This window comes from Vicugna pacos, chromosome 19, assembly GCF_048564905.1.
Source record: "Vicugna pacos chromosome 19, VicPac4, whole genome shotgun sequence".
NCBI classification, from domain to species: Eukaryota; Metazoa; Chordata; class Mammalia; order Artiodactyla; family Camelidae; genus Vicugna; species Vicugna pacos.
This window is the reverse complement of record NC_133005.1, coordinates 9,399,805-9,421,381: the sequence shown is the minus strand read 5'-3', so window position 1 is coordinate 9,421,381 and position 21,577 is coordinate 9,399,805. Positions and strand designations below refer to the sequence as shown.

Genomic DNA, 21,577 nt, shown 5'->3' with positions numbered 1-21,577 from the left:
TTTTGTGAGAGTCAGCGATGAAGATGAACACTGAAGAATGTGATCATTGTTCGAGTGAGACAAGCCCTGGGTTGTGCGGAGTCAGCATCCCTGTCCTGGACACGGCACGTGTAGAGCTGCTTGGTGGGTGAGGCAGCGCGGCCACGCAGGGAACGCGGATGCTGGGGTGTTAGGCTGTGCTCAAGCCCGGTGGGGCTTTCTCCTAAGGGCAGTGCACCATCATTGACAGATTTTAAGTAGGAGAGTAGGGTGCTCTCGTAGTTCACATTTGTCTTGTAGAATGCTTGGAAAAGTTTAGAAGGCTTGGCAGGAGGTGATGTGATGAGTCAGAGTAGGGTGGCTGCGAGGTGTAGCAGTGTTCAGTTTTCAAGTGTTTTTCAGGCCCAGGCTTGTGGCTTAGTAGCCGTGTCAGTTTGAATGACACACGGAAGGAAGTGAAACAATTTATCTAATCAATTGAAGCAGTGATGTACCCAATTCCCAGGACTGTTGTGGAGATCCAGAGAGATACACTGTGCAGTGTGCAGTGAGGTCTCCAGCACAGAGTCAGTGCTGAATGAGTGCCAGTGAGTATCTGGTAGGTCAGTTGAGGGCGGTGGTACTCTGTGACTGAGGATATCTGGTCCCTGAAGGAGGGGTCCATTCACATCTGTGAGTAATGGGCCTGAGTTGGGAGACGCAGGGAGACCTTACCCTCCGACCAGGAGCCCTGGGCAGGACGCCTATGGGAGGAGCACCGTGAAGTCAGCTCTTTGCAGGTTGAGTTGGGAGTGCCCTTGGGATATCTACGCAGAGTCACGAGCTTAAAGAGGAGGTCTGGGCCCAGACTGTGCATTTTCCTAAAATCTCAACTCCTGAGGACGCCGAAGTATTGATCACTGAAAGTGAAGTCATACTTTAAAGGACAAATGAATAGTAGTATCATCACTGTCAACAAAGCTCACGTCTATTTATTCATCACTCACTTTGCTAATTGGGTACTTACAGAGATCACTTCACCGTCCTCCCGTGGGCTCCGGCTCCACAGAGAAGAGCTGGTGTGTCTCCTTCTTTTCCAGAAGAAGACACATTTAGCTTGTAGCCTTCTGTACCTTGCCAGACTTAGGATATTAGTTTGTTGGTTTAATTGTATTTTCTGTTGGCCATGTCCTGACAGGAGAGAAATTTTACCTCATGGTCATGTTTCAATTAGCTGTTACTGAGAATTGCTGATCTGATACATAGTGTATGTATTATATTAACTTTGTAGAGTAGTTATCATTTTTCTGTCTTTGCCCTTTAATTTTGTTTGCCCCTTCAGTGTTCTATCCTTTTTGGGGCCTTATTTTTTTTTAATTAAATAATGTCTGTTAGCAGTTAAGAAAACAAAAGCAAAGAAAAAATGCACATGAGAGCTAAATTTAGAAAATGTCTAGTGTGTTTTCTGTCTCGGCAATGGAGGGTTGTATAACCTCTTGGAAACCTTCATTAGACAAGTTTCTTAAAATGCTGATTGAGAAATAAAACCTTCCTTCCTCATCTTTCAAGCTGCACAACTCATTGTCAAGAAAGGGGAAATCCTCAGAAGCCAAGACAAACGAGAAAACAGGGATTCTGGGAGATAAGTGAGCGTTAGAATCCGTGGTGTGCTGGTTGGCTCCTGAACTGATTTTCAGTTGCCTTGACAGGAGGGCAGGAGGTTAGCCCCAGGCCTCTCACACTAGGAGTTGGATGGGTGATCATATAATGGGCCTAGCCCGTCCTGAGAATCTTGGTTTACTAAAGGGTGAAAGAGGAAAAAAAAATTCCTCAAGACAAGAAAGTAAGGAAAGTCAATTTTTTGGAAGAGGGGGAAAATAACAAATCCAAAGTAAGGATATAGTTTAAAGCTGTTCTGGCATGAGAGTGACCACAAACTCCTGGCAGAAAAGCACAGCTACTCCTTGATTGATAAGTTGTGTTTTGAATGAATCAGTGAACAGCTATTCCGAAAAAGGCCTCCAGAGTCTTGTGGATCAAGATACTGGACAGCAAACACCTCTCTTCCAAGGTCTCATTCAAATAACCAGAATGGTTTTAAAGGAAAGTAGCAATAATCTGAGTTCTATTTATTGACATTACTATATGCTAAGAATTCAGAGGTGACTATGTAGTTTTCTTCTCTTTTATGGACCTTACTTTCTCTTTGGGGAGACAAAATGATATAGTTGGGTATCTTGGTGGAGGGAGGTGTTAGTCTGTTGCAATTAGCCAGGAGAGGAGATTAAGAAAACAGTGAAGGGTGGGTGAACTTTTTAGCTGAGGACAGTCTTGTTCACTTGGCTTTTAATTGCAGGCTCAATGAGCTGTCACTGGAGGGAATAGATCTTACGGAGGATGGGCTTAGCTCAGGCCTCTTTGGAATGGACAAGTGAACCTGGAGAAAGACAGTCAAATCTGTGCAGACATTAAGGTTCACTTGAACGTGTTCCATCCCTGAGCCAAAGATAGGACAAATATGCAGCACTTCTTGAGGACAGAGGAGTGGTTTTTAAGGTTCTTCAAGAATGAATCCCAGGGAACCGAGATGGCCAGTTGTCAAATTGAGACTTTGTTCTTTGGACGGTGTACCCAGCAAGGGTATTGGCCTTTTATATGGTTCCATTTGTCTTTAATACATGTCTTTTGATGAGGACGTGGGCACAAGTGTTTGACACCTTGTCGAGGCGATTTTGGATACCTGCCTAGAAGCACGGGCACAGTTGCGGCTGCGTCATACATCTTTCAGCCCATCCCTTTCTCCGGCTCTGTAATCACGGCAGAGTGGTTCCTTGTTGACCTGTCCATCTCCTCTGTGACATCATAACCCATGAAAAGACCGGAGCATATTAACTTGGCTTTGTTAAAGTCAAAGGCACAGATCAAATATGGAGTCAGATTTGTTCTTTCCTATTTCAGTAGTGCCATGGAGAAGGCAGTTTGGGCAGCTTTTTGTAGTGTCCTGGAGGCTTTCTCTCCAGCTTCTGGGCGCCTCTGTTGAAAACCCTTCATAGCTCTCTGGCCTGCTGGAAAAGCACTCTGCCTGTTTTACCCTGAAGATGTGTTCTGTTTATAAACTCATCTCTACTCCTTGGAAAACAACTCAAGAAAAACTCAGTTGGTTTTTCACCAGCCATGGGCAGGGGTGAGATAAACCGTGTTATTATTTCATAAAATAATAGTAATAATAGTAATATTAATAGTAGTAGCAGTAGTAGTAGTAGTAATAATAGTAATAGTAATAATTATATTAAAAGAATTCTTAAAACACGACTGCACATTGGAGAGAGTCAATAAATGCTTTCTGGCTTAAATCAAAAGTGATGACTCAGTGATTCCATGGCTGCTGTATTTGCTATGCTAGTTACTCCTTTGTTCCATTACACATTTTTTTAACTGAAAAAGAAATACAAGCAAATGGTTAAAAAAATAACTCAAACAGAGCACAAAAATACACAAGTGAAAGAAGTTTTCCCTCATCTTCTGTTCTTTCAGCCCTCTCTGGAGATGCCACTGTTTGCTATCCTTTGGGTGCTGTTCCAGATATGCTTTGCACATTCCCACATATGTATGTAAATTCCTTTAAAATTTTAGTTATTTTTAACTTAAAGGGATTTAAATCCTCAAGTGGCTTCTGGCCGGGTAATAGAACAGAACAAATCTGACTCCATATTAGATCTGTTCCTTTGAATTTAACCCTATGCTCTGTCTCCTAGGCTTCATCTTGCTTGTAATCAATGTTGCCTGGAGCCTGAAATATACAGGAGAGCCTATTCTGAAGCCTCTGACCTTTAAGGATATTTAACACTTTTTCATTCATTTAAAGATAGCAAATTACAGAATAGAAAATAACGTTTGTTTTGTTGGAGGTTTGCAGGGATCTGACCCACGCAGATAGCTGCAAGAAGAAAGGATTCTAAGAAGGAATTCCTACACTAAGAAGTTTGCAACAACCAAGCACATAGGAAAGGATCCTGAATTGTGACTTGGGGAGATGGTTTTCCAGGACATTAGTTTGCCATCTAGGTCTACAGAAACTTGCTATTCCATGCCCCAACATCTGGTCTCCCAACTTATTGTCCTGTCCTGCACTGAGGAGAAAGAATTTCGACTTGGTAACACTCCTATCTACCTAGAAAGCTGGGCACTGGAGCTGAGTGTTATGGAAACAGGCCAGCCAAGAAAAGCACCAATCGGGGTGTTGGTGTACTCAGAAGTATTATGCCGGTGGGCTCAGAGGGGCTCCTGCTCCGAAGTTCAGAGCACCTCCAAGACGTGCACATGAGGTTTTAAAGGCTTAATTACATGTAAGGGGGAATTAGCCAATAAGGCTCAAAGAACAAAAAGCAAGGAATCAGTACACTGGAGCTTATCAATTTGTAGCAGATCACATTACTGACACTTGTTGAGCTTGGAATTACGAGTTAGGTTGTTAGCCCAATAAACTGACACTAAACTTCAGATATATGAGATAGCCCAGCAGAATTTAGATCATTAAACCGACACTTATCACACTTAGATTTGTGACTTAGCTTGTTAGCCCAGCTGGACTCTTCCTTCACATGAGGACAGCTCTCCCACACCAAGGGAACTATTGTGAGCCCTTGATGTTTCCACTAGGGTTGGGTATGGTTTACCCAGGAGGGATGGGGACTATGCACCAACACTCAGGCAGTCTGCTCTGTCTGGGGCTCTGATCTTGTACCATCCCGCTCCCCGCCAACCCAACACCTGGGACAGTGGAGCTAAGGCAGTGATCCTGCCTGCCTGTTTCCCAGCGTGTAAAAGGGGATTATGTACCTTTCCCAAGGTAGTTCTGAGCGACAACACCTGTGGGTGCTTGGTTCTCAGAGCAAGAGAAAACCCAGGTCCGCGTGGGGGCAATGGGTGTGATCCCCATAGGGTTTCTGCAGAAGCATCCGATGGAGGGCTGGATCAGGGAGGTAAAACTTGAGCTGCGGGACTTGAAGGGTTACAGAAGGGTACAGAGGCAGGTCTGCCGCCTAGGGATGCCCCAGAGGTAAAGCTTTTTCTCTCCAACTCCACTAAGACCCTCCCCTCTCCAGATCCCTCCCTACTCTCTGCTCATCGTGTCCATCTGTATCTCTCCAATTTTCCCGTCCTCTCCACCCGCTCCCATCTTCTCCCTCCCTCGCTGTCCCACCTTCTCTCACAGAACCCAGAGAGGATCGCTGGCCCTCCTGCGCATGCGCAGTCAGTGCCAAGTGGTCTGCTGGTTGGAAGCTCCATATCCTAGCTGGGGATCGGGCCCAAAGTTTTCTCAACTCTGTCGCCCAGTAGGCCTTTGGTTCCTGTCTGGGGCCGCGGCCTCTGGCTGTGGAAGTGCAAGGTGGGGGGCTCCCGGAAAAGTGGTCAGGCGGTTGCGGGAGGGCGGTCCGCCTGTCACAGTCCCCAAGGGCGCCAGGCAGCCCGTGTTCAGATGAATTGCTCAGGCCAGACCCCTCTACCCGCGCCACCTGCCCCGGGGCCCCGGCCACAGCTGCCAAGGGCCAGGTGTGCCCCTACCACCTCTCACCCAGCCGGGATCCCCTCAGTCCGCGGCTGGCGTCCCCTTCCCCTCTCCCGCCCGCGAGTCCTCTCCTCCCTGGCTTCCTCTCCTTGGCCGCCGGCCCGTTCACGCCCCTGGGAGGGCTGTGTCCGGGCGGGCGGGGACTGCGGACCCGGACGGGGCGGGGGGCTGGGGCTGGGGCTGGGGCTGGCCTCCGAGCAGGGCTGCAGCCCGCGTCCCTCCCCTTTCCCTCCCCCCCGGGGCAGCCCTCCTCTCCCTCTCCCGCTCCCGGAGGACCAGCTCAGTGTCCTGGGCACTGCTCCCTGGGCTGAGAACCCCCGGCTGTAACGCCCTGCTTCTCCAGGTGGAGTCGGGAAAAGGGAGCCTCAGTGCTGAGCGAGCTTCTGTCTCCTCCCTCAGTTTTTCTGCTGCAGGTAAGTACTTTTAACACTTTCAGGTGTTATCATGGCTGTGCTTGTTGATGTCACGTGTTTTTATAGTGAGAGTGATTACAGTGGTGAAAGCAGGGCTTGGTTCTGTTAAAAATGAGCTGAAGGCATGAGGCTGTGACATCCTCCTTCCTTCCCTCTCCCATGGTGAAAGGAGTGATCCTCGATTTTAAAAAGATAGTTACAGTCCCTAACTAGCCCAGCCCAGCTAGTGTGTGTTAAGAGGAACAGCACCACCAGAGGCCTTGGAGACCCAGGGATATTGCAGTCCTAAAGAGCTCCTGGCACAGTTTGGTTTGTTTTGGTTTTTTGTTTTTCTTAAATTGTGTGATAGACTAGTGGTATAAACAGAAAAATAATTGTCAAGAAATATTTCTTCATGTAACAGTGTTATTGTGATATAGTTCACACACCATGAATTCCATCCATTTAAATGGTACAATTCAGCAGCTTTTAGCATATTCACAGTGGTGCAACCATTATTATTCCAGAACGTTTTCATCACTTCAGAAAGACCAGTGGAAATGAATGACCTATCCACCCCTCCCCAGTGGTGGTTCTAAAGAAATTTCTTGGCTATTCCTGATCATAAATTAACTTGTTACATTCCAAGAAAAATCTGGTAGGAATTCTAATCAGAATTGCAATGAATCTGTCTATCAAAACTGGAAGAATTAATGTCTTTATGGCATAAACTTCTTCTACCCATGAATATATCTGGGACCCTATCTTTTCATCTGTCCAGAGCCTGGCCCATGGGAAGTCCTCACTACTTGTTGTACTTGTGAATGATGAGATTCTATACATCGTTAGTTGCAACTGTAGCCTTTCACAGAAGAGAAAAGTAACCTCAGTGAAGCAAGTGACTCTCTAATGGTCAGAACGAGTGACAGCCAGTGCTGGAGTGATCCAGTGGACTTGGTGCTTGCAACCAGAATTCTCCACCACATACAGGTAAGGGGATTAGAGTGTTCTTTTATTTTTTCTTAATGGCGTTGCTTTTATTTTTACTTATTTTTTTAAATTCTTTTTTATTTAGTGTAGTCAATTTTCAATGTTAGTTTCAGGTGTACAGAAGAGATTCAGTTATAAACATATGCATATGTATATATATGTTTTAGATTGTTTTTAGTATAACTCATTACAAGAAATTGAACATAGTTCCCTGTGTTACATAGCAGGTCCTTGTCATTTATTTTATATTTACTAATTTGTATCTGTTAATCCCCCCTTTCCTGCCTGCTAAACACAGTTTACTTTGTATGTTCATGAGTCCATTTATAGGAGCACCGTTTTTCCTAGTAATATATGCTCTTTGGCTGCTTTCAGTTTCAGTAATTCTATCTCATCTGTGGGTGCTTTTATTCTGGTGGCCTTTATGTGGTTTGCACACGTGGTAATAGAGATCTGTATTTGGGAGAAATTCAGGCCTCTGTAGTCCCTGGTACAGAGTGCCCACTGAATTGATGCTTAAACTGGGAAAAAGGCACAGTAAATTTTGAAATTTCAACTATGGTTGAGAATTCCAGGGTTCTATAACCTGTTTAGACAACCTTAATATTGGCTGCACCCATACTGGGTAATTTGGTGGAAATTCATGGTATGGTGGTGTAGAGACAGGGAATTGTATGCTTCTTCTCTTTCTGTTTTATTACACTCATTCTCCTGGGCCTCCCAGATCCTCCCCCCAGAAGGGCCCAGGGCTGAGTTGGTGCTGCGCTGAGGCAATATTTGTTAATAAGGCCCTTTCCTCTTCTCATCTGAGCCTCCGGTTCTTTCTCTGCACAATGAGCGCTTAGACTAGATAAATACTTTTCAGTTTCTTTTAAAGCCATGTTTCCTTTGAGAAACAGAAAATGCAAATCTCTCCTCTCAGCCCAACCCTTTAGATTTTGATAAGTCCTCCAAGGAGTGACATAGCTCTTTGTGGAAAATGAATGTGATTGTGCTCCCAGGTGAAACAGAAAAGACTCTTCAGAGATTGATTGCAGGGAGAGGGCAGGAAAGGGGCATTATGTCACACTTTCTAGTGTGAGCACTGGAGCAGGGGCTTGGATTTAAATATGGTGACTGACGTGGCCTCTCTCTAATCTTGTAGAATGTGATAAACTTCTCTACCTCAGTTTCTTGATGTGTCAAGTTGGGGTGATAATATTTTAAGGCTTTTGTGAAACATTATACACATAAGCCATTTGTGTCTCGGTAGAAACAAGACCTGCTAGGGATTCAGGGATTTGTTTAAAAAAAATCTTGTCCATAGCAGACTGTCTGTGTGTATTTTAAGTTCCTGGAGGGTGAGGGTGAGTCTAAAGCCCATTGTGGGACAGGTGGCCCATAGTTCTCTGTGCCCCAGATTACCCCCTCCTCCCCAGTCCTCTTCCTCAGTCCAGGATGAAGTTCCCTTGTAGATTTACTCAGAGGTCTTGTGGAAATAGCTTTTCATTTTATTGTTTCACCAAGAAGTTCTGCCATCATGATCTCTTTGGTCAGGCTTTGAAGGGCTGCCATCATGATATCTGGTAAGAATTCTATGGAATTGGGAGTTTCTATTTAATGAAAAGAAAAAAAATTACAAATAGAAAATTAGAACAACGGTGGTTTCAGGGGCTCTTTGAAATGGACACCATTAGCTTTGTTAGCTTCAGGTGCTGTGGCCTGTTGCCACAAGGACCCATTCTCTTGCTCTGAAGTTGGAGGTACCAGTGGGTTCAGTGGGAATGATAACTGAGTGTATCTCATGGGCTGGGCATTGACCTATTTGTACTGTGTGTTCCTAATTTGAGACAGTGAGCTCACCTAACCTCAATAACCTCTTTAAAAAATTAGACTTTTTATTTTGAGATGTAATGTAGATTCCCATGTGGTAGTAAGAGATTATATGGAGAGGGCTTATGGATCCTTTTGCCCAGTTTTCCTTCATGGTTCCATCTTGCAATGGTGAGGTACAATTCATTACTGACTCACTAACAATTTGAGGTTTGTGTTATTGCCCTCATTTCTATTCATGATTAAACTGGGGCTTAGAGAAGCACACAGGCCTACCCAGGTCACCCACTTTGCTAGTGCAGAGTCGGGTGAACGTGGGCTTGGGATTTCCAGGCAGTACCATTATGATGGTCTGTGGCAGGGAGCAGCATTCACTTGCTTGTTTATTCATTCATTCAACAAACATTTATTGAGTAAACTCTGTGGGTCATATGCTTTCTTTGGCTTATCTGATTATTCATCACTACTGAGAATCAGGCAATGTTTATATTTTTTAATCTGAGAAAATTAGCTCTGAGAGGTTATAACTCCCCCAAAGGAAGAATAGCTCATAAAGGGGGGATAGTACATTTGTACAGTCACCTCTTTTTATGCAGGTGGTACCCTAGACATTTTACATTTGCAAACATCCGTAATTCAGATATATTCTTGTAAGGCAAGGATTTTTTTTTTAATTGAAGTATAGTCAAGTTTACAATGTTGTGTCAATTGCAAGGTGTTTTTTGACTTTTGAATTAAAAAATACTTTTTCAGGAGGGTAATTAAGTGTATTTATTTGTTTCATTTTTTAAAATGAGGTACTGGGTTTTGAACCCAGGACCTCGTACATGGTATACATGTGCTGTACCACTGAACTGTATCCTCTTCCCCTAGGCAAGTTTTCTTATCCATTATTATGAAGCTTAGGGGATCAAATAATTTGGATAGAAATCCAGATCTTTTGATCCTACTGTGGTCCTTTTCTTTATATTCTGCTGAAGGGGTTTGAGGAAAGCATTTTCTTTGTTCATTTATTATTCAGCATTTTTGAGCAGTGACTTTGCATCAGGGCCTTGCTAGGTGCTTGGAAATACAATATAAGAAATGACCCTTCTCTGCAGAGGCAGGAAGCCTAGACCAAAAGCTGGGTAATATGATCCGAGATACATTAGCCATGTGCAGACTCTGAGGACAAACTGTACCCCCGGATTTGCTTTGGCTTCCCTTGCCTTCTGGCTGGTACACACCAGGTCACAGCAACCCAGATGGGCCCGTAGCACACAGTAGATTATGTACCTCGATCTCCTCACCCCTCTCGGCAGGGCCAGCAACATGAGCATCCCTGACTACGTGCAGTGTGCTGAGGACCACCAGACTCGTCCCGTTGTGGTCCAACCAATGGAGATCATCTCAGAGGAGAATTTCTTTTGCATCTATCAGCTACTCACCTCGGTGAGCCATATCAGCCCATGCGGCTCCCAGTGGACATTCTGTATCCACTACAGGCACCACTATGTGCCCGAGAATGGGTGGAGCGTCTTCCAGACACACCGCAAAGTCGTGGGCCTTGTCACCATTACCAACTGTCTCTCTGCCAAGGCCTTGGAGAAGCTGCACGTGTAGAGGGGCTGTATGGCACCGCGCTTAATGACTCTCAGCTCTTTGTCTTTGTGCTGCATGGGGAGGTAGCCGAGCAGCCGTTCACCGACGTGTCCTTCAATCTACGAGGACTGCAGGGTGGTGGAGAAGAGGATCGAGGACTTCACTGAGTCACTCTTCATCTTGCTCAAGTCCAAGTGGCTGTATGGTGGCCACAAGAATTTTGGGGCAAGATTCCCCTCCTCTGCATCCCGTTTGAGAAGGAGGACTTCATGGGACTGGACACAGACAGCAGGTAAGTTTACCTGGAGGCCAGCCAACCCTGGCTTTGTGCCGGATTTCTTCCCTACATCCAGAAAGGGATCAGCAAGGAAGAATTCTGTCTTGTAGCCAAGGGGAGAGGGAGGTGCAGCCTGCTGGTTTACAGACATTTCAAAGTGAATCCGCCTTTGTTTCAGAGAGATCCTTTTAGGGTTAGTGTGGACACTTACTCCCGCTTTACAGCCATGACCATGGTGGGACCCCTGGGGTTGCTGTCCAATAAAGTAGCCAAAGCCACTGATGCTAGGAGCACTGGGGAGGAGGCTGGACTGAGCTGAGATATGCTGTAGGTCAAATGCACATCAGACGCTGAGGCTTGTCTAGCAAATGTATATAAACTATCTCTTTACTTCCTACATTGATTACATGTCAAAATGATAGTATTTTACATACAGTTGATTAAGTAAGATCTGTTCTTAAAATCAGTTTCTAGTATTTGTTTTTTGTTTGTTGGTTTGTTTCTTTGTTTACCATTTTAAACGTGGCAAATGGGAAACTTTCTTTACATGGCTCTCATTTCATTTCTGTTGGGCAGCCTGTCCTGGGACAGTCTCATCCCTTTGCTTTTGGATGAGATGCTTAACCCCGAGAGGCGGAACGAGGCGCTGGTTGAGCTGGGGCTGGAGCCGGTGTCTCCTGCCTCTCAGGCCCAGCACTTGTTCAGCTCAGGCCCTCTCTTCTTGCCCGACAGCCACCATGCCAAGTTAGGACATCAGAAACACCGCCAGGGACTTCCGAATGAACTCCTTATGCAGGGAAAGGCGTATCACGGTGTATGGGACAGAGCAGGGAAATGTTCATTCTCAGTTTGTCCCTGTGATTAAGTCAAAGTCTCCACTTTGCCTCGGAAGTACAGACGAGCTCTTTTGGGCTGCCTACCCCCACACCTTCTGCTCTGTTTCCCGGTGTATCTATCGTGCTGTCCCTCGGGCAGAAGAGGGTGAGATGTCTTTGCCGAGAAGTGGTCCCCCTTTGCTGGGGAGAGTAAGAGAAGCTGTGTCCCCCCATCCTATGGCCTCTGTCCTTGTGTCTGGAGAGGGCTCATGGTGGTCCCACAGGTGACGGTCGGAGAACCTGGCACATGCTGCTGGGCCCGCCGTGAAGGCAGTGCTCTGTGATTCTTGAACTTACCTAAGATCAGATCCTACTTTCTGGTTGTTGGTAAGTTGGAGGAGAAGATGCTAGAGAATTGATAAAAAGAATGTCTAGACCAGCCCTGTGAGTGAGAAGAGAAGTGGACCCGAGTCCCACCTGCGAGAGCCCACCTAGCGATTTCTGGATGAATTTTCTGTTCCTCCCAGATATACCTGTATGGCTTAAGGAAGGGGAGAGGCTTGTCGTAGCCATGATCTGTGCTTGTCCTCACAGGGCCCTGTGATCTACATGCCCGCACTCCCCTTCTGCTTCTTGGGGATGTGCTGGTATGTTTAGGAGCCTGGGCACTGCTGAGGGCATAGCTCCCAGCACCGTGCTACACTGAGTCTGGCTCTGTTCACCTCACCTGTCAACACCTGCTGAGGCCCCAGGCATTAGTCAAGGTAGGTGCATCGGTGCAACGTAAGCAGGGACCACCTTCTCCCCCTGGACAGACTGGTGAGTGAGCAGTGGAAGCCTTGAGCCCTGCCCCAGCCCCCACGCCAGTGCCTCCTCTTTTGTCATAGGAGTCAATGGTGACATTTTTACTCAACAAATGCTTGTCTCTGAGTCTGCAGAGCCACCAAAGAATGCCAGCTTGTTTTTGTCTTTTGAAGTCTGCCCTTGGGACTTGGCGGAGTAGCCGAATGTGTACTTAGCCCACAGTGTTTGACACTGTCACCATTGATTACCCAGAACCTCATGTACCAGGCATGGCTCCCTGCATCAAAATACAGCAGCGCATTAAATCTCCCTCCTTGTGGGTCTGTCTGTCCTGGTACCATAAGAGCTCAGCCAGCATCTGAACGTCAGTGAGATAACGCGGCCAGTGAGCTCAGGTCAAGCACATTCTCCTCCAGTCACTTTTACCACATTGTTGCTTTTAGTATTCCACAGTCATTAGTTTTTTAAACAATGCTTTGGTGCAGGAGCAGAGCCTAAATCTCTCCTGCTACTCTTGGTGGAAGTGAGTAAAACGGTCCAGAATGAAATGCGACCACAATTTGTAGCTCAAAATCTGCCTAGACGCTTGTAGGTGGAATTTGGGTTAGGGGCGCTGACCACGTTGGGGTCGTCCGGCAGCACCGCTCCCCTCAGGCCCCTGCTTTCCCTGGAGCAGGAGGTGAGGGTGGGTTTCACCATCCCCGTGTCCCTGGCCTCACACACTCACGTAAATTCTTGTACATGCTGTCAAAATCATTTTTGTTCTTGTGTGTTTCTAATTTTCTCGTCTTCATCTTTTCCTTTTTCTTTATTCCTTTTTCACTTGTACTGCCCAGTGAGCATGTTGTTGCATCTGAAAATGTGGGCTGTGCACATCCTGCATTGGAAATAGCCAGATTGCCATCCGTGCTGTCTCAATCATTTTAAAAAGCAAAAACTTAACAGCTGTCTTGATCCATGTATTATCCTCGTCATTTTGTATTTTCTTAATTTTTGGAATGTTTACTTTGTTTGCACATTACCCACTGGTTTTTGATACCTGTTAAAATCCTTGCTTTGAGGAACCTGTTTGGTCCTCCTTTTATTTGGTGACAAATGCGCCCTTATTAAATTTGTTTCATTGTTTTGAAGAAGTGAGATGCGAATTGATTTAGGCGGCTGCTGAGGGATTCTTTTCATGGAGTATTTAAACTTGGAAAGTCAAAATCTGCGGCAACTTGCACGATTCCTGCTTTTATACAAACGTGCTCGGCACGCGGTTCCTGGCTGTCGCTGTGTGACGTGCGTGACGGCGCTTCCTGGCCGGTGGTCACTGATGAGGAAGTGGCCGGCTCGGGGGTGAGCATCTGCAGGGGACGCTGTTGGAGGAAGCAGTCACCGTTTGGTTCTTTAATTTTTTTTTTTTTGCATTCAACTTCCCCGTGCCATTTACTTTACTTTGCCTTCATAAAGGGGCCGAATTGGGTCTAAAATCCATGCCACTATTTTGTTCCCTTTACGAGGCTGGTTTTTCTGAGTATCAGGACAACATGGCCTTCTCCTAAGTAGCTGGCTCACCTGGATCTGTTGGACACAGGGACAGCTAAAAGGGCCATAGCTTCCTCTCTGCTTCAGCCAGTGGGCATTCAGAGCTGGGTCTGTGGTTTGCCTCAGCAGCCGTGCAGACCTCCCTACCCAGGGATTTACTTTTAACCCATGTTGGTAGTAAATAGCTGAATCCGTTTCTGTTGCAGCTGACGTTCACCACTGACGGCCGTGTCATTAGTTTGTGGTAGTCAGTCTCCAACACCCCAGACAACCGTGAAGGAAGATGATTTGGCCGACCTAGGACCTTGGATTCTCACCCTCACCATGGTTCATCTCACCCGGTGGAAGGGTGTGGCCTCCACCATCATGCTGACCATGAGGCCTTGTTTCTCCTTTCATGCTCTAGTCCAAATGTGGACACTTCATTTTTCACTGAATTTGTCTCACTTGAGACAGGCCAGAATATCTGATTGAGTCCATCACATTCTGGGTGGTGAACAGAACAGAAGTAAGTGTCGCAAGTAGATGGAATCTTGGCTGTCCGGGTTGGCAATTGCAGGCTGGGATCTGTGATGGCCGGGCTGTACCCTGGACACAGGCCTTTCCCGTGGCTCCCGTGAGCCCAGAGTTGGAGTGAGAACAGCCTTGCCTGGGTTCCCACATCCTCATCTGCTCACTTTCAAGTGTGTCTGCTAATTAGGAGCTCCCCCAGACCTCGGGCCCTTCAAAGCTCAGACCACGGGAGAACCTTGAGTCCCTTCTCCTGGGCCTCCTGTGTGAGAATCCAGTGCCTTCTGAGGTGGCCAGTGGCAGGAGATGCCTCCCCCGCCGGGGAGCACCCTACGGAGGACTGTTATTCAGTGCACCATGCTGTGAGCTTGTGGGGTTCCGGCCATGGTCCCTGCAGAACCACAATTGAGATGGACTTATTGTCATAAATAACAGCACTGATTGCAGGGCAGGGCCGGGGGGAGGGAAGAGTGGAAATTGAATGTGACCTCAGACAACTAGGTGGGTGCTGGGGCTGTTACTAAAATGGGGAGTCTGGGAGATACCTGCCAGGAATCGAATTCCAGAGTAAATGGTGGACATGAGGCATTTTTAAGATGCCATTTTTCATCCAAGTTAGGACTTCAAAGAGGCACTCGGGTCGATGAGCCTGGGGCTCAAGTGAAGGAGCCGGACTAGAGATACACGTTGGGAGTCGTCATTCTTAGCTGGTGTTCACAGCCTTGCATGTGAATTAGATCTTCTCGAGGGCTGCAGACTGAGGCTGAGGGGGGGCAGGGCTGTGCCTGGGTTGGAGGAAAGCCCAGACCATGCAGCTTTGGTGTGTCAGTTAGCGGCGTTTGCCATTTTCAGAGCAATGCTATTTATCCTTAAGGGGCCAGGGGGTGGGCAGGGCCAACCAGGAAGAAATCTGCAGGGAGGGTCTTGGCCACATGTGCGTCTTGGGAAGGTGCAGAGGCTGCAGGGTCTGGGAGGGTAGAGTCCTCAGTAGCTGAAGTTGGAGTGGGGAGTGGGGAGAATGTAGTCACAGTCACCTGTGAGGGAGGGAGGGAGGCCTAGGGAGTCCCCACCTTACCGGACTCTCTTTCCCATGAACAGAAGGCAGTCAGACAGAGGATCTGAGGTGAGAAGGGATGGACAAAGGGAGGAGAGCCAACCTGGAGAATGGTGCTTGGAAAGTTCTGGAGTAGTCTCCCTGAGAAATAGAGTTAAATATACCCAGACTCTTAAGAACATTGTTAGTGACTTGGTAGGAGGCAGTTGTTTTTCTGGCCTCCTAAGGGTAAGGCATGTATCCAGGGATACACAGAAGATACGGGCAGTCTGTTCTGGGGGCTTGATCGTTACCGGGGAAACAGTGCAAGTTTAAAGGGGGAGAAGGGCAGCGGAGGGAAACTAGCCAGGCCCCGTGTAAGGTACCAGTCGGCTGCCCTTCTTGCGTGTTGCATTCACATCCATGCCTCCCAGGTGGGCGGTGGCAGCCCCCTTTTGCAGACTGGGAAGCCTTCTCAGAGGGGTTAAGGAATTGGTCTGTTTAGCGGCTAGTAAATGCTGTAGCAGGATTCAAGCAGGGCCTTGTCATACTTCAAGGTCATGTTCTCTCTACTGTTTCCAGTACTTCCCTGTTATACCTGGAATGGTGAAGTGGGTCAGATTTGGAGCCTTTCAGAAAAAGTATGATTTAAGTGCCTCAGGACTGTTTCACAAAGCTCAGCGTTCTTTGATGATTCTGAAGCACGCAGTGCTTTTCGCCCCACAGAGGTAACGTCTAACTCCTTTGAAGATGACGTGGTTGCAAATGATGTACAGGTGCAAAACCAGACTTTGCAGCTTCTGAACGGAAACTCTCCAGTTCTCCCTTGGTCAGCTTTCTTCCGCGGGATGTAACTGTGCTGCAGCGTAAGCCTGAGCTTTCCGTATGGAGTGAGTGTTTAATATCCAAAGTTAGCATAAAACGGTCAGATGAAGAAAACCGACGTTGACAATTTATTTTTGGGTTTCATTAGTCAAGATATACTATCAGTTAATGACCCATATAGCAAATGAAATTCAGTATAGGACATTGCATTTCTTGCTTTCTATTTAGAGTTCTCTTACAGAATAAGTTTGCCTGCTTTGGAACATCAGCTTCACCACCACGGCACCTATCAGTGTGTTGGTGTGATTGCATTTACAGAGTGAATCTAATCTGGGCTTCCTAAGCCCCAAACACTCCTGTGCAAAATCACGGGCTGTAGCCATCTGTTAGTCACGCAAATACTTCTAAAATTATATGATTCCAGAAAAGAAATGAGAGAGAGGGATTGCCATTATCAAATTTCCTTTCAGTTCTAACTGCAAACTGTTGTTGAGCAGCTCTTGTTTCCTTTGGATATGAATATATACATTTCTTTGCATGTAACCTAAGTTTTGGACTAGAACACCAAGTTCTTGCTGTCCACAAGCCACAAAAATAGTAGCCAAATTGCACACGTGTGAAATAGTTAATACTTTTTTCTGAGAAAGTATCCTTGAATTTGGGACTTGGGCTGTGATTTTTGCTTTTTGATTCCCCCACCCATCTTGTAATCTCTCACTCCTTCCCACGTGGCCCCCAAGGGTTCGTGGTCTTATTAGGAGCAGGCACCCAGTTGGTCTCCATATATTGCTGCTATAGATAGAGCCCAGACAAGACTTAAGGACATTATCAGAGAGGACTTCCTGGAAGAAATGGGCTCTAAATTCATTTGTGAGGACAGAGTAAGAGTCAGCCAGGAGAAGGAGTCAAGAATGTGGCTCAGGTCGCAGGTGCAGCCCGGGCAGAGGCCTGGAGGCTTTTGGCGTGGGGACCCGGGGAGAGTGCCCTGTGCAGTCCAGGGTTGAGGGATCCCCTGCTGGGGAGGACACTGGAGACAGTCCGTGGTGTAGGGCTTTGGAAGAAGTTGAGTTTTACTAGAACTGACACAGTAGGCAGTGAAGGGTGTCAACAGAAAGTGACCCTCAGGAAAGGTACTTCAGGTTTTGCTTCTGATATTCTACAGACAGAAGGATCGGGACGGGCGAGAGCAGGTATGTCTGTCCCTTTGAGATCCAACCCGTCATTCATTTATTCATAATACGTGCACTTCTGTGAGTATAGGGGAGAGAGGGTGTAGCCACGATAATAAGCAAAATGTATTTGCTTCTTGAGAGCTTAGCATTGTCAGAAGTTGACTTAGCCTAGAAAGCTCTAGGAAGAGAGGAACAAATTATGGAGGTTGGAGGGAGGGAAGGCTTCCTTGGGAAACAGTCAAAATGAGCCTGGAGGCAAGTGAGAGGTAGGAGCATGTCAGGGGACCCCTGAGGTCACTGGGAACCTGTGTACTGAGGTGAGGCTGGGCAAGCAGGGTCTGGGGTGGGGCTAGAACTCTAACAGGGAGCCTCTGAAGCATTTGAAGTGGGGTTGATGTAATCAAATTTGTGATTTGGGAAGGCTGCCGTGGCTCTGTGTGTGTAGTGGCGATGAGGGGGTGGGTGCCACCAACTGGGGGATCATAAGAAGACCATTCACAGGATGGAATATGGGCATCGGGGCTACTTGGGGACGGCAGGGGCAGTGTGGATGCCGGCTTTCTTTATGGGGGGCTTGTTAGCGGGGCCGCCCTAGAGGCACCTTGTGGCTGGAAGAAAACTGATGGAGGCTGCCAGGTGGACTTTCGTCTTCTCTCTTTCCCTTCCTTGTTTGATGATCTTAGCTCAGCCAACATTTGGAACAAAAGAGCTAATTTCCAGGGTTGCCCAGGACTTTGTTGAGCTCGTTCGAGTGAGATCTGATTGGATTTAGGTTTGTGTTCAGATCTGGATGTTCACTTAGCTAGAAACGTCCTGTCATTTCGATTTCCATAGGGGTTTTTATTCTTGATAAAGATTGCTTTCTTGGTGAGAGGAAATTTAAAACAGCTGTTGTCTTTTTCAAAAAAAAATCCTCTTTTTAGAATTTTAATATTCAAAAGAATACGAATATATAAAATATTTAAGGAAGTCTTTGGTGTAGTTTCTTTGCTTTCTGAGCTAATGTGAAGTTAGAGCCTTTGCATTACTTAATAGCACATCCTTGTCAGTATTTAAAGAGCTGTTAGTGAGCGCCCCAGGTCCCACCTCTCAAAGAATCGTTAAAGTTTGCTCTGAAATAGTGAGGTCATAAAGGTCTTATTTTCAGAAATCAAACGGTTTATAATACACAGCATAACTCCATTTATAAAATAATAATAATTTCAAAACTAAGAAAGTGGAGGATAAATGATTTTTTTAAAGCCTAAACATAAACTTTCTTGTGCTAATGTTGCAACTGGAAATTTTGAAAAGAAAAATCCTACTGCAATATCATCTATTTGGAATACATATATGAGTTTCACGTTTGAAAAGTATCTGCGCAGTGGTTTTCGAAGTCAGGAGCATTCCTGCTCAGATACTGGCAGTGATGGTTGCTGGTTTTCAATTGAAGAGCCTAAATTTGCCTTCTTAGCTTTTTGGTTTTTTTATAGTGAGAGGGTTGAGTAGTGCTTTGCCAGCATGATTTTGGGGCAATTTGAGGGCAGATGTCGTGTGCCAGCAGCGAGAAATTTCCATGCATTTTATTTTCTGGACATCACCAGGGCACATGTGGGGTTTGTGCCTGCAGGCTGGAATGCTGCAGGACTCCCTGATCATTCACCTTTATGTCCTGGAGCTGCTCCGGTCAGTGAATGATTTTCTGTGGCTTGGAGATAATGTCTGATGGAGATGATCAGATGTGCAGTTAAAATGCTATTACTTGAAATAAGAGTAACCTAGAAACATTTCTCTAACAATACAGGATGAGGGAGGAGAATTGGCTGAGCTGCTTGCAGTGGGGATTCTTCTCAGTTGACTCCCTCACCGTGACTCTTGCCAATATCTGCCCCATCCTTGCACGGTAGTCCTACTGAAGCAAGCAAGCACTTTGGTCAGAAACGCACTGAATTTCCTTGTGCCTCTGTTTGTTGGCTTTTTTGGAAAGCACATCTTGCCCTTTGCTTAAATGCCATCCATGCTAGTCACCTCTTACACTCATTCTTCTGGACCTCGTCCATACATAGCTGCTGAATGGATGAACAGAATGTAGAATCTCCATGTAGTGGAACATTATTCACACGTAAGAGTGAAGAAAAAAGAAAAAAAAAGAGGAAAATGAAAAAGGCCACCTGTTTTGGGAAGTCTACCCTGACTGTTGGACCCACACTTTTCCCTTTGAAACCCAATCACTTATGCTCCACTCTACTCTTTTTGATAGTGCTTACCACCTTCTAATAATCTTTAACGTTTTCAAAAAAAAAAAAAGAAAGAGATGCTGATACCACTTCAAAATATACAAGCCTTGATAACAGCTTGTTAATTGAAAGGAAGCAGACACAAATGGCCACATATTGTTGATTTCAGTGATATGAAAAGCCCAGAATAGGCACATGCACAGGCAGAGAGCAGGTGATGGTTGGAAGGAACTGGTTGGAGGGGGATTAGGGAGTGACTGCTAGTGACAGGGGGATTCTTTTGGGGTGATGAAGTGTTCTGGAAATAGAAGGTGATTAGGGCTGCACAACCGTGAGTGTGCAGAAGACTGCTGAGCACTGTCTCTGGGAGTGCCTGTTGTCGGGGCATCTTTATTTTTTTCTCATCCTGCAATGTGAAGAACCATCTTCTGCTCTGGCCGTTCTACTCCTGTGAGTGGTGCGGGTCAGAGACTTTGTAGAGTCATGTTTCTTTTTTCCCCATGGCTGAGTGTAGGCAAAAAAGATTTAAGCCTGAGAAAGTGCTCCATCTGCAGAAATGTCTTTTAGATTTGCATGGTGTAAAAATCTTGAGATCTTTTAATCGTTGAGGCCAGTCTGTGGGGGGAAATACCCCGTGAAGCCTGGGTGAGCCGGGGAAGAGCCGCGCTTCTCTCCCAGACACGGGTGGGGATTGCACCCCCGTTCAGGCAGTGAAGGGCCCAGACCCGTGAGCAGAGTTGACAATCGTGAATATTTACGTGTATCCGCTGCTTCATCTTGGATATTAATTTCAAGCTGAGTCAGTTTGTGGCGGCAGCCTCATCCTACATCAGGAATTTATAGTATCTGCTCTTTGAGGTGAAGACCTGACAGAGTTGATTATTTAACAGTCTGCCTTGAACTGATATCTCAGATTCCTTTGTCAAAAGCAAACAGCAGAAATACAGAATTCCTTTAATGCCAATATGACCTGGAACGAGTTTAGTCTCTGTGCCTCAGTGGCCTTATCTGTGAATGGGAAAGATGATAACAGTGCTTCCCTCAGAGGAGCTGGTGAGGGGAGAATCAGAAGCACAAATGGAGGACTTACAAAAGATGCTCTTGAATGACCGAATTTAGTGCTCTCAGCCTGGTGAGGCCTGAGGGGCAGAGATGTCAGAACAGAGCAGTCCTAGCCGGAGCTCGATCCGTGATGGCAGCTGTTATGATCAGTATCACCACTGTGCGTTATCAGGTAATTTTAAGACTTGGTAATATGAATTCTTGAATAATGTTAAAGGACTAGACATCTCAGATCCAGTTTACATAGTCCTCAAGATTTCTTCTGAGAAATGGATGGTTTCTTCCACATCTTAAATCTGAGATGAGTCTCTAAAAAATTCTGTATTCCTCCATCTTTTTGCTTTAATTTTCCATTTCCTAAAAAACAATGTTTTTAAATGGAGTTAATGGGGACTGAACTGAGTGCCTCATGCATGCTAAGCACATACTCTCCCAAATGAGGTATAATCTCCTCCGTGATTTTTTTAAAAATTTACTTTCTTAGTTTACAGAGGTAAGAGGCCTCTAATTTTTTTTCTGGAGACTTGTCCATGAACCTGTAAATCTATAATTAATGGACAAAATTTGGTTTATTAAAAAAATCAATAGAATATTCTGCAATCCATCCAAAAAGAAATGCTCATTGACTTAAAATATTTCTCCTTTAAGGTGATTTCTCCTTTGTGGTCTAGCTTAATTTATTAACAGGCATCCTCATCATCATAATGACCAAACTCGCTGTGAGTGGACACCTACCTAAGGCTAAAATGCTTTCCTCATGTTTTAGTTCATAGCAGGTGTTTGTAGGTATCAGTGTCTCCTTTTTTGCAGCTGAGGGATTGAGAGATGGAGCAGCTTGTCCCAAATTACACGCAGCAGGCTGTGGCTAGCTCGGTGCTGGAACCCAGGCTGCACAGGATGCTTTCTTAATTGCTCCTCTAATCAGCCTCCCGTTAAGTGGTTACCCAAACACCTGTGACTCCATAAATGGCCGAGTTTAGTGATCTCAGCTTGATGATGCCTTCAAAGGAGAGACACCATTGAGAAGGTGAGAC

The 21,577-nt window shown here is 46.0% G+C and overlaps 1 protein-coding gene across 1 annotated transcript in view; it reads left to right on the top strand.

Annotated features, from left to right (window-relative positions):
- LOC140687211 (uncharacterized) overlaps positions 1-10,588 on the top strand; it is a 59,435-nt gene extending 48,847 nt beyond the window's left edge. The window contains exon 3 of the mRNA XM_072943526.1: positions 10,023-10,588. Coding sequence (XP_072799627.1) covers positions 10,023-10,323 — 301 coding nt within the window. The 3' untranslated portion in view covers positions 10,324-10,588. The remainder of the gene's footprint in view (positions 1-10,022) is intronic.
- The last annotated feature ends 10,989 nt before the right edge of the window (positions 10,589-21,577 follow it).